Below are 18,785 nucleotides of genomic sequence, written 5' to 3' on the forward strand. Positions count from 1 at the left end.
GAGGGGAACAAGGAGGAGCACTGCCCCTCCCCTCCACGTGGTTCCTAACCTTTCCTGTCCCCGGGTGTCCCTGCCGACCCCAGAAACAGTGATTTCCACCCCATGATTCCTCCCCTTCCCTGCCATCACCCATTCAGGAGGCAGCATTCAAACAGGTTCTGGGACATGGGGGATAGGGGGGTGGTGCAAGCCCATCAAAGAACACGGGTTGAAAGGCGACAGGTCCGGGTGGAGCGTGGTGCCCCCCATGGTCTGCGCGGCGGGGGACAGGCTGGCGACTTTGAGCGCGGCCCCTCTCGGGTGCCCCCCACCGTTCCCTGCCTCGGTGCTGTCTCGGTACCAGCTTTGATGTGTCACGTCAGTGGCGGGGGCTTCCCGGGGGCTGCTGCTCGGAGCCCTGCCAAACTGTCTTTGCGGCAATCAGGCTCCCTCCTTCCTGAGCTCTGCCACGCTCTCCCACTCCAGCCCCCAAGTGTGGCTTTGGGGGAGAATCGGGGACAAACTGGATGGAGCCCAGTGCAGCCCCTGCTGGTCACCGAGAAGGTCAGCACAGGTGCAGGCCCCCAGCCCTTGTCTTCCCACGCAGGGGCAACGCGACAGCCCGCCGGCCAGGCCCCTTGCCATAAGGGGCAGAATCAGCTGTGTGGCTCCAGTTTGGACCTTTCTTCTCCCAGCACCCAGGCCCGGGACAGAATTGCTGGCTGGGAACCTCGCAGGTGCCTCCCCTGTCCCAACGGGGCAGCCCCCGGTGTGGCCGCTCGAGCCCTGTCTGTCCCTGGGTACCTCACTGAACTTTTCAAGCCCGAGCTTCCTCCCCTGGGATGACAGAAGCCTGCATGGTCTCATCACCAGGCCCCACCCTCGGGGCCCCTGACGTCCCCGTGTCACCCTTGGGTGGATGCTTGCTCAGGAACTGCAGGCGTCCTGATCGACGGTACGAACTTCAGTCTGGAGCAGAGTGGGGAGGGGAAGAGTTGAGGCTCCTGGTCGGCCTGACGGCATCCCCTCGCCTCTGAAGGGGCTGCTGCTGGGGAAGGAAAGGCACACTTGGACTGGAACTCACTTAAGACTTGATCAGAGAATCCTTTAAAGACAACTCTTCTTTTCAAAGTTTCTGCCGCTTCTCAGGGCTGTCAGAACAGGTTTCCGTGGCAGAGACTCTCCTAGTTCTAGCTTCCAAAACAGTGACAGGAGATGGAGAGGTCGGGTAGGGAGCAGGGACCCGGGCTTTGAAGGGATCTCACAGACCCTGGCACAGGGTCAGCCGACAGCCCCACAGAGGGAGGGGGCCAGAAGGGAGACCCGAGGGTGGGAACAGCCAGCGAACTTGAAAGGAGCCACGGAGACTGGTCCTCGGGCTCCTCTGCCCCGCTCCTGGGCTGTAACTTCCTCCACCACCCCAAATCTTCCCAGAGGACCGTTCCGCACCACCACCTAGAAGGGCAGACAGGGAAGGGCCGAGCACACAGGGAGTAGCCAGGAGGCAGGTGGGATGGTGGGGTGGGGTGGGGGACGGAGACCAGACCACCCCAGAGGACTGGGAGCCAGCACTGAGGGGAGATCCTGGGGAGCTTTGCAGGGGACACACTCTGTGTGGGTACCGGCAGGCCGAGGGCAAAGTCCCGTGATTTGGATGTTATTAAACAGTGATGACACCTGGACACTTGGGTGCATCAGGCTTCATCAGGCTGCTGATTTGTAAATGGGACTGAAGGGAGGAGCTAAACCGAACTGAAGTTAGGAAGAATCCAGCTTTGGCACGTTCTGGCTGGGCCGGCCTTCAGAGTGTGGGTCATTTAGTCACACAACAAACACAGGCTGGTCTGCTCCTTATGCAAGAGTCACGTTCCAAAAGAAACCTCGATTTAGCGATCACTGCACTGTACAACGGAGAAGGCAATGGCTCCCCACTCCAGTACTCTTGTCGGAGGAGCATGGAAGGCTGCAGTCCATGGGGTTGCTGAGGGTCGGACACGACTGAGCGACTTCACTTTCACTTTTCACTTTCATGCATTGGAGAAGGAAACGGCAACCCACTCCAGTAATCTTGCCTGGAGAATCCCAGGGACGGGGGAGCCTGATGGGCTGCCCTGTCTATGGGGTTGCACAGAGTCGGACACGACTGAAGCGACTTGGCGGCAGCAGCAGCAGAGCTGTACAAGTAATGACTGCCATGAGAAAAGATGGGTGGTGTGTGGGGTGGGCTCCCAGCTGACCAGACGAGGATTCCCCAGGGAGGGTGACTGACTCCAGATGCCCGGCCCCACATCCAGAGATCCAGACTAAGGGAGTCCCACGGCTGCCGGGTGAGTAACCCGCTGCTCGGGTTGAGGACCTCTGGTCGGGGCAGTTTTACATTTGCAAATATGCATGCTTCCTGCAGGGATTTCAATTAATAAAGCTTTTCTTTTTTCCCAGTAAAAATCTAAAATAATCAAGAGTGATCACATTCAGCTTCAGCTACCAAGAAATGTCCCTTCCCCGTGGAAGCTCTTCACCTTCCGATCACGTCCTGTGTGACGAGGGCCCAGCAGGACTTGACTCTTTTCTCCCTCGTTTCCCAAACTCCCAGAGGGGCCAGGACCAGGCTGAGGCTCTAAGGAGCCCCGGACACAAGCCCAAGGCGGGGCTCAAGCTCAGGCCATACAGGTGTGGGGTTGGCACCTGGGCAGGCGTTGCCTTCAGCCTCGCACCCTGGGCTACAGTTGGCCTCATGCAGGCTCCCTACCCAACGCCACCCCCCCTCCGGGGGCCACCCCCTCTGAGCTTTTTTGTGGTGTTTGTGACGCTGACTCGGGTGGCAGGCTTAGAGATGGACCCAGAGGGAGCAGGTGAGGAACAGAGACTTGACAAAGCAGGTGAATTCAATTAACTTAATAACGAGGCACCGCAGAGCACCAAGGTGGCTTTGGTCCTCGTGGAGAGGAGATGAGAGACACCTGCCCAGGGAGGTGTTCCCAGGAGTGCCCTGGGGCAGGGGTGGGCCAGTGGCAAGAACTGCGAGACACCGGCCTCCTCGGGAAAGTTTAACCCTGACTGGGCACTGGAGAAATATGGGTAAGTTTTCTAAGCATGACAGTGTAGGGCTGTGCCTTTATCTTTCGGGGTGTGGCAACAAAGACCTCCCGAAAGTGGAAAGCCCAGTCTGCCTAGTGGCAGTCTGCGCCAGCAGGGGGTCGGCCGCAGCGCCAGCGTCTGGCAGGCAGAGGACTGGGACGGCTTTATCGGCACCCTGAGCTGGGCATCCCGTGCACGTGGTTGGGGAGTGGACTTGGCCTTCGCCGGTCACCAGCTGGAAGTAGGGACAAGGATTAGGGAAGCTGGCAGTTCACTTTGAAGCAAGTCCTGGCCATTTGAGACTGGCTGTGACCGGGGTTGTTGCTGGGCTTCCTGGACTGAACCAGAGGCGCAGGCTGACTTCCTCCCAGTCTAATAACTCTCAGCCCGCTGGCTTCTGAGGCCAGTTACTGAAGACAGCAGGTTGGTTTCCTGGGCCGGCTGCTGTGGCTGCGGGCCAGAGATCTCGTCTGAGGTCTGGTCCAGCCATTGTATAATATATTCAGCCTCTCAGCAGATATAGACTAGCACAGCCTCAGATGAAATGAAGTGCCGGGCGGGTTTGCTTTCAAATGACCAGGAAGCAGGAGGCTGGGGCATCTCCATGGGTGGGGACTGCTATGAGCTGATGACGCTGCCTGAAGCCGGATGATGGGTCCGTGGATGTTCTTACATGCTTCCCACTGCTTCTGGGCACCTTTACAACCTCTTGTAACAACGCTACAAACCACCCAATCACAGAGCTGTTTCCCACCTCGGCTGCCTGGAACCCCCAGCCTCCTCAGCTACTCCTGCCTATGCGGGTCTTCTGCCAGATGCTGGGTTCTTCCACGTCGTTGCTTTTAGCACGACTCGGGTTGGCTCCACAGAGTCCCTAAACCTTGCTGCCTGTATGCTCAGAGCCACTTTCGGGGCTTAGCAGGTGCTCAGAGAACCCTCAGGAAATGAGTGAGTCCAGAGACCAGCGACTGCATGAGGGCTTCCTTGTCCTGTGGCCTGCCCGCCCCCTGCCCCAGTGGCTATCAGCTCCCGGGGGCGAGGAGAAGGCACTCAACTTTGGGTCTCCCGTGGTTTGGCGGGAGGGTGCTTGGCACACAGGAGGCAATTGGGAAGTGTTTCAGCCACCGCTTGGAAATTACAAGATGGAAATGTCTTGGTTAACACCGACTGTATGAGAGAATTCCATATAGGAGGCAGAGCAGAGATTAACAGGAGAAAATTACGTATTTGAAGGTATTATTGCTGCTTGCAAAAGAGAGCTTTAAAGGCTCTGGATCAGCAGCGCTGTAAAGACAAAGCTTAATGAGCGGCCTCGTGGGCAGGCGGCTCCACGGCAAGGCCACGCGCCCCCTCGCCTCCTCAGAACCTTCCCCTCCTTCATCAGTCCTGACGCCCTGGCCTTTCATCTTCCCTCCGCCCGAGCTTCCAAACCAAAGAACCCCAACAAGACACCCTTGAAAGCACTTCGATGTGGTCTGATAATTAGAGTAATGAAACCCAGGAGGAATTTCCTTAAACTCCCTCCTCGCTGTTGAATTTTATAAACCTAATAAAAGCATCTTTATCCTAGAAATCAGCCTCCCTCCCCTACCCTGGAAAGTTTAGCTTCTGCAGGAAATGCGATAACCGCTTTCTTTCTAAAACCAGATTCCCACTCCTAGAGCTGCCATCTCCCATACTCCAACCACACACTCTGACTCCGGCAAGACATGGGGGCTGGTCAGAGGGCATCGCTTGCTTCCCCAAGAGTCCTGGCCAGGAACATGGGGTCAGCAAGTGCTCTGGACTAAGCGGTTTTAGAGCTGGTTCACCAGCTGGGATGGTAGAGAGGCTAGTCTTGCTGAGTGAGGTTTTCTTTCTCTTCCATCAAATTGTTACTTTCAGCAAATCAGCAAATTTGAGGCTGGGGGTTTGCCTAAGTGACACGTCATCTCCAGGAATGTCCTCACCCCAGCAGGCCTTCCCGCCCACGGCCGAGCTCCAGGGCCTCGACATACCCACTGTGCACACCCCTCACCAGAGCTGGCAGGGCCCCGTGGCCACCTGACCAGCGGGCCCACGCAGCTCCCTTTTCTGGAAACCTGGCCTTGGCGCTGCCTCTGGGGATGGTCTGAGCTGAAGACACAGGAACCGGGACGAGGTAGGCGGTCATGAGCAGGCAAGGATGACAGAGACGAAGGGACACAGAAGACGAAGGGAGAGCCACAGAAAGAATGGACGCAAGGGACAAATGACCACGTAGGGCAGAGCAGGCCAGGGTGCTGCCCAGGTTCCAGCCTCAGAGACGGGGAGATGGATGGGTGCTTCCTCCATCTGGAACCCAGGAGTCAGTGCATCCGCCTTCAGCTTCCCTTTCCTGCCCTGGGCAGCCCCAGCGGATCTCTGCTACTTACATCCATGGGCTGGCCACGAGAGTCATCCCACCAGCCATCACTCACAGGCTGCCCATGAGGCCTGGAAGCTTCCTTCCACGTTCTTGGAGGAACAGTGACCACACGTGATCATTATCTGGTCAAGAGCCTGCCCGTGAGTGAAGGTGAAGACGGGAGGTAACCAGCCCTCAGCCACAGCCTCTGTGGAGACTGGCGGGAGACCCCAGCTGGTCACCCCAACAGGCGGGCCGAGCCCTGGGCAGTGCTCAGCAAACAGCAGGATCGCGACTGTTCTCAACCTTCTCCCCGCACAAACAAGAGAAAGCCTGGGTGCAGGTGAGGAACGCCTGAATGGGTGAGCACCCCTGCTGTACTGGGCTGAATGCCTGCATTCCCCAAAGTCCTATAGGACCTTCAAGGTGATGGCGCTGGGAGGTGGGGCCTTGGAAAACAATTAGGTCCTGCAGATGCAGCCTCGTAAATAAGACCAAGAGGCCCCGGAGCTTCCCTGTCCTCTGGCCATGGGAGGCCACGGTGAGAAGACGGCTGTCTCCCGACAATGAGTCTGCGGACGCCGTGACCTTGGACTTGCCAGCCTCTAGGAGTGTGGGGGAGACTGCTTCTGGGCCACCCAGTCTGTGACAGCAGCTGGCATGGACTAAGGCATCCTTTTATGTGCCAAAGGGGAGTTTTTGAAAAGATATTTGGAAATTTCTGTTTGTATTTAAGAGAACCAACATGCTTAAGTCCTAAGTGTCCCTTTTAAAAATGTCTTTCAAAGACAGTGGTGGTGGGATGGTAGAAACAGACCCCCAGCCTCCGGGGATGCCACAGGGCGCCCTCCCCGAGGAGTGGAAGGAAGTGGCCCTGAGCTACAGCACAGGAGAGCCGGACCACTGCCCTTTACGCTCCCCGCCGGGTCAGGCCTATCAGGTCCCGGCGCAGGCCAGCAAGCACAGCGCCTGCGGATGGAGGCCCCGCCGGCCCCGCCCATACCCACGTGATCCGGCTGACCCCGAGCAGAGCAGGGCGGGCCGCCACCCTCCACGCTCACTGCCGCTGAGGCTGGCGCATCACGAGCCCCTCCCCCAGCAGCCCCCGGGATCTGTGCCCTGCTGAAGACCTCTCCCTTCCTTCGGTCCCATCCTGCCTGGGTCTCACGTCACCCCACCCACCAGGAAACGGAAGGAGTGCAGCAGCTGATGGGGGCGCCTTGCGGGGAGCTCTCACCCCATCCTGTTTCCCAGAACCCCTCATCCTACCTTGAACTTCTGATAGTGCATCCTGGCGTCTGCCGCCAGAGGGGAATACTCCTTTGCTATCAAGCTCTCCACGCTGAGAAGATTGGTGCTCAGGTGTTTGGCAAGCCACATAGCCTGAAGAAAGGGGAAAAGAACGTTTTTGTGGAAGGAATGACTAAGGAGGACGCCATTCCGATGCCTGGATCCTTCCATATTCTACCAGGAAGGGCTGCCCACAGGGAAGCGTCATCATTTCTGGCTGGAAGGAGGCCACCAGGGGAGACAAAGCCACAGAATCCCTCCCAGCCATAGGATTCTGCTTGCCTGCCATTTCTTCTTCAACCAGCCATTGACTCTAAGTGGACCTGGAAAACCTATGCTCGACTGCCCTCGGCCTGCGTTTTCAAGCTCTCTGGACCATGAGTTCTTAACTCGAAAGTTTAAACTGGGAAACAGGGGGACAGGCCCTAAATAGGGGTCACAACACGCACTCCAAGTTCATCTTTTCTTAAAGGTTGGGAGACTCGTGTCTGGGCCAAGTCAATGTTCAGTTCACCAATGACCACTCTGTGTACTCCTCCAGGGAAGAATACATTGTAAAGAATAACCATACAACCAAATGTTCTTAACGCCAAGAGTATACTGACGACTATTTCAGCATCAGGATGGTTCAGAAGGCCCTGGGGGTCCCCCGGGGCAGGTATGAACCTTAATCTCGCTGCTTCTCCTGCTGGGAGGTGTCAGTGACGAGGTCAGGAGGCAGCCTGCTGGGATTTTACTATTATCATCTTCCTGTAAAATTAGATTCTCTGTGTTCCACACAGTGGACAGGGCCGGGGCCTGTGAATCTGCCAAAAGGATTGGGGCTGAAATGCCAGCTAGTGCCAGTGGCTGCCAGGTCCCAGGCCTGGGAGTCCGTGGTCTCTCGCAGGGAAAGGGAGACTAGGAGGGAAGATTCAGAGAGAGTGAACGCTGACAGCCTGGTCCTGAGGAACCAAGTGGAAAAACTACAGAGAGATAGACAGATGGATGAATGGATGGACAGATAAGACAGATGACAGATTAACTGAAGAGCTGGCGAATCTCACTCCAAAAGCAGGGCAGCTGCAGGTGGCTTTATGTAAGACCAGCCATCTTGAGTCCTTTTCAGAATGAAACAAGGTGCCAGCCGGTCGGAGAAGCAGCCTGTGGGCCCGGGAGGAGTGCTGACAGTGATGACATAGTCTTCCAGAGTCTACTGATGTTTTGTTTTTTTCACTGAAGTATACAGTTGACTTACAATGTTGTGTTCATTTCTGGTGTATAGCAAATTGACTCAGATATGCGTAAGAGTCTTTGCCGTTATTGTTGCTCAGTTGCTAAGTCGTGTCTGGCTCTCTGTGCCTCTCACAGACTGCAGCATGCCAGGCTTCCCTGCCCTGCACTCTCTCCGGAGTTGGCTCAAACTCACATCCATTAAGTCGGTGAACCCGGGCCTCCAGGATTGCAAGCCGATTCTTTACTGTCTGAGCCACCAGGGAAGGCCCTTTTCCATTTCAGGTTATTGCAAGACATTGAATATAGTTCCTCGTCCTGTACAGCAGGGCTTTGTTATTTATCACTAACTTATGGTTACCTGATGTTCATTAACCAGGCTTTTTTAAAGAACAGAAAGAGTTCCATTTCAGATGATTATAATTTGAAGGCGTTCTTTGGCACTTAACAAAGGAGGTGAAAGATTAAAACTGTACAGGGAACGAAGTTTCAGCTTCAGGACAGAGGCCGTCTCCAACGAGGGAGAGACAGAAAGCGAGAAGTGAAGTGGGATGAGGCATCTGCTGTGTCTTGAAAGCTCTACTGTCTTTGAAATGGAGAGAAAATCATGCAAATGTGGCAAAACGACAAGTTCCTGTAAAATCTGGGAATTGGGTACATGAGCCTCTCTGGTGCTGTTTCTCTGCTTTTCTGATTGGTTGAAACACTGCATGATTAAAATTTTACTGGTGAACCCAAAGGTTCTATACCAAAAGTCTGTGCTGTTTGACCCAGCCCTTCTCCTTCTGGAAACGAATCCTAAGGGTGGAACGAAGGGTGTGCCAAGATGGTGGACACGTAGCCATGAGAATACCCTGGCAGGCATATCTCACATGTTCAATGAATGCTCATCACTGTGTGATTGGGGAAATCTGTTTCTGTCTTTTGTATTTTCTAGGTTTTCTACTACAAACACATGCTGCCTCTTGTAATGAGAAAATAAGTTAGGAAGCTGGAGAGAGAAGAGATGGAAAAAGTCTCAGTTATGTTGAAAAGTCACCGAGGTGCAGCCTCAGTCCAGCTTTGCAGGATAAATGAGATATTACCGTATTACCACAGTTAATATGATACACTTACTATGGTTGTTTTCCCCGAGGCAGGTGGGCCTAATATTACAATCTTCGGCACTGTGGAATGAAGAGATTTGAATGTCACTGTTCAGTATGACAAAAAAAAAAAAACTCCCGTGTCTGCAGAGCTCTGGGTATATTTATTTCTCTCCTCCCGATTTCATTTTCTGGGAGTGATGTGGTCGTTTGTAACCCAGCGGTTCTGAGACGCTCCCACCATAGAACGTATCCTGTGTTTAGAGAGGTAAGTGATCACTGAGATGGTTTATTCTTCTGTCTCCAAGGGGACGTGGACACGGTAACTTGTTTGCTGAACTAATAAATATCCAGAACAATTGGGATTTCAAACACCATAAAGCATTTTAAACAGGGACTTTGTCTCAGGGACACGCTCTCAAATAAAGCTGTATTTTATGTAAATCGACCTTCAAAGGTGGTTTTTTTTTTTTTTTAATATTTATGCCTTTTTATTTAGCAAGTTGTATTCCCCATCATGTTACAGAAGGAAATAATGGAGAAAAGCCTGGAGTGTATGAGCCAGATTTATAAAACCCCAGATAGGAAAGGCTTTGTTTTCAAATATGGATATTTCTATGCAAATGGATACTGCTGGCTTCACTGTGGCACTCCTGGCTCTGGAAGGTTCCTGGCCCCTGCAGAAGCCCTAAAGACACCAGTGGACTAGGGAGTAGGTACTGGCCATTGGAAACGAAGGAAAAAACCCCAGCATCCAAAGAAGAGGGCTGGAAGGTGTGCACTTGGGTCAAAACAAGGGCAACAAGATGTGGTGTGTGGACAGGTGAGTCTAAGCTGGTTCCCCCCCGGGTGCCACACTGATGATGTCACCCATCCCCTAACTGCGGGGAGCGAGAGGCATCAGCACCCGGGAGGAAGGAGGGGGAAGCCGGCCTCTGGCTCCGCCTGTCGGCATGGCCCCGTCCCACCCCCAGGGACAGGTGAACAGGTGTGCACAACGGGCCCATGGGGCCCGTTCCTGCCAGGCCTCTGAGAAGGAGCCACATCCATGCAGAGACCTCCTAGTTTGAGAGTGGACACGGAGAAGGAACTGGAGGGTCCGTGTGGCCCGTGAACTCGTGATCAGCACACCAGTACCCAGCCAGGCTGCTTGGGTTTGAAGAGACTTTTGCCCCAACTCCACAGCCCTTTTTCATTTTCAGGGGAAATGTTGAGGGCAAGTTCAAGGTAATTCACCGATTCACTCCACAAACACTCATTGAGCACCTCCTCCAAACTTGCACGGGGCCGAGTCTGCTGGGAAGAGTATGGAAGCCACACCAGGTGGGTGAGGTGATTGCTTCAGCGCAGACCTGGGAGGGAGCAGGGCCTCTGCCCAGTCTCTGCAAGGGAGCAGTCTCTCAGAGGACCACGAATGAGGCCACACACACCGCTGCTGCTGGATTCCTGCGTGTCCCCAGCTGATGGCTTTAGAACAAACACTGTCGCGGCCCGTGTTTCTAAACCTGGTCCATTGGCCCCACGGTGTGAAATGTAGGTAACCTGCTCCTTGCGAGCCTGGATCCTGGGCGGGCGATGCGATCAGGGATGAAGGACAGGAGGGCGCCTGCTGCGGGACGCGTGGCTGTGCTCCAGCCCAGCAAACCCCTGCACATCCCCTCCCCTCCAAGCCACACTCGGCTGGTGGGCCTCCCGCCCTCCACAGATGCCAGGGTTCTTCTGGCCATGGGGGGCCCTGTGTCCCATTAAGTACCTGTGGACCCCTGTTGAGGGGCCTGACCTCTGCAGGAGCTGGGATGTGCCCTGGGCACCCTAAGAGCCACCTTCGCTGGGGATCCAGGTCACTCAGGAGCCCTGGGCAAGCCTCTCCCTTCATCTTGGACTTCCTCGTTCTGATGACGCTTTTCCCATCTTCCTACCTGTCACTTCCCCGACAGGGGTGTCCTCCTCACCTCCCTCCATTCAGCACCCAGCCCCACTGGGTTCCTCCCCTGGGATTCTCCTGACTAAAGGGTGCTGCTGCCGTGCTAAGTCCCGTCCCCCTGCTGAGCAGTGGAGAGGGTGTCCCGGCTGCAGGGACCATGTCTTGCCCTCCGCCCCAGCAGCTAGAACCGCGAGTAGCCAAGCACACCGCAGGGCCTCCAATGGCCTGTCCTTGGCTGTCCCCCTGTGGCCACTGAGTGTCTGGTCGCCTTTGTCACCACCATTCCTACCTCTTTGCAAAGGCACCTTCTGCCAGTCAGCACTCTTGGGTGCAAGCCGTGAGACGTGGATGGGGCTGAGTTGCGTAGAGGTGGGTTTATTCACAGCCCAGCATGGCTCAGAGAATCCTGCCCGGGCAGGAGCTAGGCCCCAAGGGCGGTCACCGAGGGGTGCAGGGGGGGACAGCCCTGCTGCCCTGGACACCTGGCCCAGTAGCCTGAGCCCAGAATGCCATTCACACACAGGGCCCACAGGGGCTGCCCTGCCACCACCCGGCCACAGCCACTCTGGGCCCTACAGGTCGCCAGGGAGAGCACCTCCCGGAGCACATCCAGAGTCTGGGCTCCACGGGGTGGTGAAGCTCAGGATGCAGGCCCAGGGCAGGCAAGGGATGTTCAGCTGCGGGGCTGGGAGCCAGGACGGGGCTGTATGGCCCAGCCTCTCTCTGGCCTTGGAACCCGGCCAAGGCCTTCCCGGGTGCCCCAACTAGAGGAGAGAAGCAGCAGAAGGTGGGTGAGTCTGGAAATGAGGTGGCTTTGGGAACACCTGATCAGGGCAGATTGGAACTGGGGTACCAGGGGAGGTTGAGGAGAGGCACAGCGTTAGGGCAGCAAGGATGGGGGGTCAAGGGTGGTGGGCCTGGCGTGGTAGAGCAAAGAGCTTGCTCGGACCATGGGGAGAACACCCGCTTGCCAAAGCCAGAGGAAGGGAGTGGTGGGCTGTGGGTCTGGCCTTTGTGCTCGCCACCCTGCTGCCCCTCCAGGGCTCTAACCCTCAGCCTCCACCATAGCACCCTAGAACTTGGGGCGGACCCAACAAGGCTCGGGGTCCGAGGGACCAAGGAGAAAGGGGGACTGCACCTTGACAACAGCGTTTCGGGAACAAGCGGATTCCCAAGTCATACGCTCGTTTTGACAAAGTTATGAGGCTCCACAGCTGCTGGGGAAGGCCCCCCTCAACCCCAGCCCACCTTCCGGGCTCCTGTAAAGTGGCACCCAAATTGTACACATCTCTGAAAATACTTTAAAAGGGGAACATTCACACTGCCTTTCTCTCCACCTAATTCCTCGCAACACATTTATGTGATTAATTTCAGTTTCTTAAAATCTAACACCTTGAAACTCCAGCCCTGCTCATGAGTAATTATTTATAAACAGTGTCATAAAAGGCTGCTTGACTGCCAAGAGTAATCAACTTCTTCAACCCACTTCAAAGGAAATCAAAAAACCTTTCCATCCACAGAGCCTTTTGAGGTTTAACTAGGAGCATGATTTAAAATTCACAAGAAAACCCTTAGGTATTGGAGCTCTAATACACAGCTTTCTTGGACAAACGTTTGATAAAAAACGAAACACACCATTATATACACCATCGCCTGCTTTAATATTGCCCAGGGCTACTGTAAATGCTCACTTTGTACTAAATCTGCTTTTCTCGCAGCGAAGGGGCTGCCAGCCCTGTGTCAACGGCTCCCCCACCCCCTCACGTGCACACTCAGCGCCAGGAGCCCAGAGGCTTCTGTCCCTCTACACTGGCCACTGGCCACGTCGCCATGCATCACAGGGAACCCCCACCCACCCAACACGCAGGCTGAGGAGGCAGGGGGCTGAGTGCCCGGCTGCAGGTGACACGGCCATTGTACGGCCAGGAGAAGGCAAGACCAACTGACCCACTAGCTCAGGGCCACAGGGATGCTTGCTGGACACCAGGGGGCCTCTCCAGGCCCCCATCCTCTTTTAGAACCACAAGGGTGGGTGCAACTCTTTCCGGCTTTCCTTCTCCTAGAGAAATCCCAGAAGCGTGGTCCTCTCCCATCTTCCTTGTCCTCCCCTCCTTCTCCCGCATCTTTGCTTCACCTGGAGGTGGAGGCCTGGGCATAGGAGGGACACCAGAGATGCCCTCTCTTCACTTAAGCAGTGGGACTTGAGCCGAAGGGTGAAGATGTGCCCGCGTCCCTCTGAGCTGCCGGCCCAAGGCTGGGGAGTGGGGGTGGAGGGCTGTGGGAACAAGTTGACCCCTCCAACCTGTGGTTCCTGGGATCCATTGACTTGACTCCCTGAGACAGTGTCTGGGCCCAAAGGCTAAGGCTCCAGGCGTGAGGGAGGACAGTCAGAAGCCCCCCCCCCGCCCCGCCAGCTCTAGCTGAACGAAGAGGGTCTGAATTCTCCACCCCACTGAGAGGGACAGAGCGGTGTCACACGGAGAAAGGAGGAAGGGCTCTGCAGAGGCAGCCCACAGTTAAATGGAAGGGATACTGAGGAGGTGAGGAGGGGCGGCCCAGGGCACGGGACGGCCGGCGCCCAGATGAGCGCCCAGCTGACGACAACTGCATCGTGGCTAAAACAGAAAGGTGATGTCTGGATTTCATTCTGGTGAAGTGGTCAGTTCGACACTGAAAGTCGTAACTGCACAGCGAGGAGCAAGACGAAAGTGCAAAGACGAGTGGTACCTTGGATGTCAGGCTCTTGAAGTTCTGGCGGGGAGACTGGTGAAGCTGTGAGCTTGGCGGCAGGGGCACACACAGCGCGACACACACGCCCCTGAACAGAACTCTTCAAGCCGGAAGTAGGAAGTACCGCCGCAACCCAACGCAGAGTGCAAAGCGTTCTTTTCTCAAATATGGTTTTAGTCCAGAAAACTCTCACCCGGCTTGGCGCAAGTGGATACTTGCCCAGCATCACCTGAAGCTCAGCGGGAACCTCCAGGCCTCGGTGTCCCTTCCACTGACACCACTAGGGACCAGGCTGGGGCTTGGCTGCCTCCATCTCAGCGACCAGACATGCCCGTTTTACAGAGGAAACTGAGGCTTTATTTGGCCTTTAATTTTTACTTTCTTTTGACTGTGCTTTGCCTTATTGATTGGGCGGGGGTGAGGGGCGGCATGAGAGGGGAACACGGGCAGAAGTGCCCCCTGCATCCCTTGGTAACAGAGCTTAGCAACCCCAGCTCCAAACGACATGGGGGCGGGGTGGGAGTTAAGGCTGCAGGAACACCTTCCTCCAGACAACAGAGGCCACTCGGTGAGGCGAGCGGGGGTCTGCAGCAGGACCGCCAGGAAGCAAGGGGGCTTCTCACCCCCACAGAGCAGCGGAGCCGCCCTCCCTCCCACACCAACCAGATGGCTAGGTAACCGAGGCCCCTTAGAAGAGTCCCCGCAGGGCAGAGCAGATCAACCCCCAGCCCTGCTACCCCGGCTTGGTCTCCACCTGGGGCACCTCGGCAGCTCACACCCAGTGTAGACGCGCGATTCTGCCTCCCTGGAGGCTCGGGAAAGGACAGTGTGGGGTGCTCCAGGCCACATCGCGCTGTTGGGCTCTGGCCTCTGAAACAGCGCCTCATTCCCACAGGCTGGACTGGCCCAGGACCCGAGGGCGGGCCCCCAGAAGAGGCCAGGCGTGCTTGGGAACCCGTGGGCTCCGAGTCTCCTTTCTCTCACCATTTTTTAAAAAAACTACTTCGCTTCCTTTCTCATGTGAGGCCTCTGCCCCCGCCACAGGCATCTCAGGCCTCTGTCCCTCTCAGCGGCACCACTCGTTTCACGGCTGCACCGGGAGCACCTTCAAAGCAGCTAATGCTCCAGTGAAAGAAACATCAAAGCTCCGGGACACCGGCCTCCCTGACAGCTGGAGGGACAGCCACGCTCCTCCGCTCATGTGCCTCCACTCGGCAAACTGACCGCAGGACAGAGCGCCTCCTCTCCCTCCTCTCCCTCCTCCCTGTCCCGGGCGCCTGCCTTGGGTCTGGCTGGCCTGCATTCACTCGGGCAAGGTTTGGGGGAGCTCTGGAACTCATTAACAGGAGCCCATAACAAGACCATCAGGAAGAGCTGAGCGCGGCCTGTCTGGGTAGACCAGAAGCCACACCTACACCTGACAAGTGGAGTGATCACAGAGCTTAAACCCAACAGGCGGCATCAGCTGGGGCGTGCCAAAGCATTAATAATTGATTCTGTGGGCCATTCGGAGGTTTCCATTTTAATCACTTGGCAAGAGCATTTGTATGAGTTGTGCTCCAGAAGAAATTAAGGCATTTTTTTCAATTAACCACCTCCCCAAGTGGTCAAAACCTGTCCCCATCCCTGCTCTGACCTCCCTTTTGGGCACAGGAAGGGCAGAGTGGTTCCCAGGAGGCAGAGGGAAGGGACAGCTGGGAACGGGGAAAGGGGGAGGCCCACTCTGGTGCTCACCATAATCGTTGTCTCGTTGCAAATGATCAATCATGAACGGGATGGGGTCCTTGGGCTGGTGGATCAGGAGCTGCTCCAGCATGTTCTGTGGGCACAGGGCAGACACTCAGGGGGTTGACGCCTGCATGGGCACCCAAGGCCCCTGGCTCCACATCGCTATGGATACCAGTTATGGGGCATGATGTCTTCCCTGCCTCCCACCCTAGTGGGTGTCTGCCTCAGCCCCTGGGAGCAGAGGTGTGAGGGACAGGCCACATGGGTTTGCTGGGGGTGGGGGCACCTGGAAGGAGGCGGAGCTGGAGGGAAGCGCCCTTGACTCAGAGCAAGTAGTCCTGGGGCCCTTGCCCCTCAGCTCCTTTGTGGCCCCCCCCCAGACCAGCCTTCTCTCCACCCTTCTCCTGCAGGGCACCCATCCACCCCTCAGAGCCCTTGTGGATGCTGCTCCCTCAGCATGAAACACTTTTCCCCATGACGCTCACTAGGTCAGTCCTGCGGCATGCTCCTGTAGCCAGGACTCATCCCCTTTATTGCCTCACCCACATCTCAGTGCCCTGCACAACCACAGAAGGGGCCCCACACAGAGCGTGTGCTGGGTGACGTGGCCACTGCTGCTACCTGCGTCTGTCCAGTGTGGGACAGGGTATGTACTAGCCAGGTATCTAAAGAGATTGTCTGGCCATTTAATTCTAAAGTAAAGCAGCTTCCATGGTTCTAGAACAAAAGGCACAGAAATGAACCAGGTAGCTGAGAGCAGTGCCAGTGCACGAAGGAGCAGCCTTCTGCCCTAGGGACAGGCAGGCAGGGGCTGCAGCCCTTTTCGGGCAGATGGAGAACGGCGCAGCAGAAATAGCACTGAACGGCGAGAAGGCCCAGTCCCGATCCGCATCCCACCAGTCCCTTCCCCTCTCCAGGCCTCAGCTTCCACACCTATTAAGACACAGCTGGACACGATCCATGGTGCTGTGGTGCTGGTGAGACCGTGTGAGATGATTCTAGATAGCTCACAGATGAATATTCTAAAATCCACTTTTACACAGCTGCATATCTAATGTGTACTAGAAAAATCAGTACATCAAACCTTAGGATGAGGTAAAATAAGTTAGTTTTTTTTGAGTGGGCTGGTTTAAAGAAATGATGATGTTAAAATGGAAATGTTGTTGGTTACGTGATCTATACCTGTGGTAAAATTTCAGTGTGTGGCGTGTGTGTGTGCTCATGCTCACTGACTCAGTCGCAGCCGAGTCTTTGCAGCTCCAGGGACTGTAGCCCGCCAGGCTCCTCTGTCCGTGGAATTTTCCAGGCAAGGATACTGGAGAGGGTTGCTATTTCCTTCTCCAGAGGAACTTCCCCACCCACGGACTGAACCTGCATCCACCTGCACTGGCAGGTGGATTCTCTACCACTAAGCCACCTGAGTGAGTGAGTGAAGTCGCTCAGTCGTGTCCGACTCTTTACGACCCCATGGACTGTAACCTACCAGGCTCCTCCGTCCACGGGATTTTCCAGGCAAGAATACTGGAGTGGGTTGCCATTTCCACCTGAGAAGCCCCAAATTTCGTAGACTCATACGAAAAAAAAAAAAAAAGAGTGCTCGTAAAAATGGATGCAATTCAAAAAGGTCTGTAGTCTAGTTAATAGTATTGTGCCCGTGCCAGTTTCCTGGTTTTGACAATGAACTACCCTTATGTTAGATGTTATTACCGGGGGAAGCTGGCGGAAGGACACACTAGAATTCTGCGCTACCTGCGTAACTTCCTGTGGGGCCAAAATCATTTTAAAACAAAAATGCTAAAAAATGAAAATGATGAAAAACCATGTAGGGAGCACAGAAATGTCTAAGGACTGGAAATAATGGACTAAAAGCTTCCTCAGGCTACCCCGTCCAACAACTGCTAGGAGAGACACCAGATTCCCTAAGAGCAGACCAGGGTGCCCGCAGGACTTGTCCGTGTCCTGCCGGCCACACTACTGAGGACTTAGGACTCAACTAGCCATCTCCTCTACTTAGATCGGCCACTCGGTTTTAGAAATCTCTCGTGCGCCCTCTATCAGTGAACACTTTCCAAAGGAAGCCCATGTCCGCAGGAAAGATAGAGACGCGGCTTTCTTACTCTGAGCTCTGCTCTGAGTTGTCAGACGCTCAAAACAGCCACAGGCATCACTGAGGGGGTGCCTCTGGGGATGGGGCGGGGCGGGGCGGGGCGGGGCGGGGCGGGGGGGGGTCTACCCGGAGGAGCAGACAAATGCTCTAGTTTCCCTCTGGCCCTCAGAACCTCTGAGTGGCTGAGAGATCCTCCAGTCCAGCTCCTGAAAGCTTTCACTTCCCCAGGATGCCTGGGTGGGGAAGATCCCCTGGAGAAGGAAATGGCAATCCACTCCAGTATTCTTGCCTGGAAAATCCCATGGAGAGAGGACCCTGGCGGGCTACAGTCCACGGGGTCGCAAGAATCGGATACAACTTAGCGACTAAACCACCACCCCAAGATGCAGAAGGGAAACCTGAAGAACAGGCTAGGGCATGGCTTTGCCTCAGTTCACACAGTGGGTCAGTCAGGTCGGGAACTCAGGGTGAGGGCTTAGAAGCTTCCCTGAACTCTTGGCTCTGAGGAGAAAGGGCCGGGTGGGAAAAGCTGCTGTCCACACCACACGGCCGCTGTCCCAGGCGGCGGCCTTTCTCAGAGGATGGAGAGGCCACCTTCAACTCAGACACTCCCCAGCTCAGACAACACCGCAGCCAGCCTGGGAATGGTCAGCACCCGATGAGTCCCTTGTAAACCACCTCTTGCAACCTGGCGTTTCACAGACAGGGGAAATGAGGAAAAGGAAGGAACCTCTTCCAGGTCATCGACCTGACTGGGTCGGAGCAAGGGTCCAGTCACGGCCGGGATGGCCTGCCCCCTTTTCCTCCCTCCAGGGCCAGCCGAGTAGGGTCAAGGAGCATCTTTCGGTCGAGAGGTTCGTTGGGGGTACGATGACACAGTCGTGTCGGACACCCCAAGTCGGGCGGCCTCGTGGCTAACAGACGCGACCCCTCCCAGATGTAGGGTCGCCAGCGCGCAGCCGGACCGCCGCCAAGATGGTCCCCGGCCACCGCCTGGTGTCGCGATGGGACAGGGCTGCCCGGATCACCTGCATCAACTCGAAGACGTGGTTCGCCTCCCCATACTGGGGCATTTGCGGGGGAATGCGGTGAGGGGCGGTGGTCGCGTCCATGCTGCTTCGCAGCGCGGCCGCTCCCTGGGGACCGCTGTCGCTAGGGCCCCGCGTCATCAGCAGGCGCCACTCCCTGGGGACAACCGTCGCTAGGGCCTTGCGTCATCAGCACGCGACGCTCCCTGGGGACCGCCGTTGCCAGGAGCGCCACGGTGCTGCGTCGCCAGCACGCTTC

General features: G+C 56.0%; 1 protein-coding gene across 3 annotated transcripts in view; it reads right to left on the minus strand.

Annotated features, from left to right (window-relative positions):
* AK8 (adenylate kinase 8) overlaps positions 1–18,678 on the minus strand; it is a 134,623-nt gene extending 115,945 nt beyond the window's left edge. Inside the window, exons 1-4 of one of the 3 annotated variants that reach the window (XM_040225459.1) lie at positions 18,527–18,678; positions 15,398–15,482; positions 9,041–9,090; positions 6,692–6,805 (exon numbers count right to left, since the gene is read on the minus strand). In XM_040225459.1, the coding sequence (XP_040081393.1) occupies positions 6,692–6,805; positions 9,041–9,090; positions 15,398–15,482; positions 18,527–18,667 (390 nt within the window). In that variant the 5' untranslated portion in view covers positions 18,668–18,678. Of the gene's footprint in view, positions 1–6,691; positions 6,806–9,040; positions 9,091–15,397; positions 15,483–18,228 lie in introns of all 3 variants that reach the window. The other 2 variants (XM_040225458.1, XM_040225460.1) reach the window with 2 other exon arrangements.
* Positions 18,679–18,785: the final 107 nt, after the last annotated feature.

The sequence above is a fragment of the Oryx dammah genome, unplaced genomic scaffold, assembly GCF_014754425.2.
Source record: "Oryx dammah isolate SB20612 unplaced genomic scaffold, SCBI_Odam_1.1 HiC_scaffold_25, whole genome shotgun sequence".
Taxonomy (NCBI): Eukaryota; Metazoa; Chordata; class Mammalia; order Artiodactyla; family Bovidae; genus Oryx; species Oryx dammah.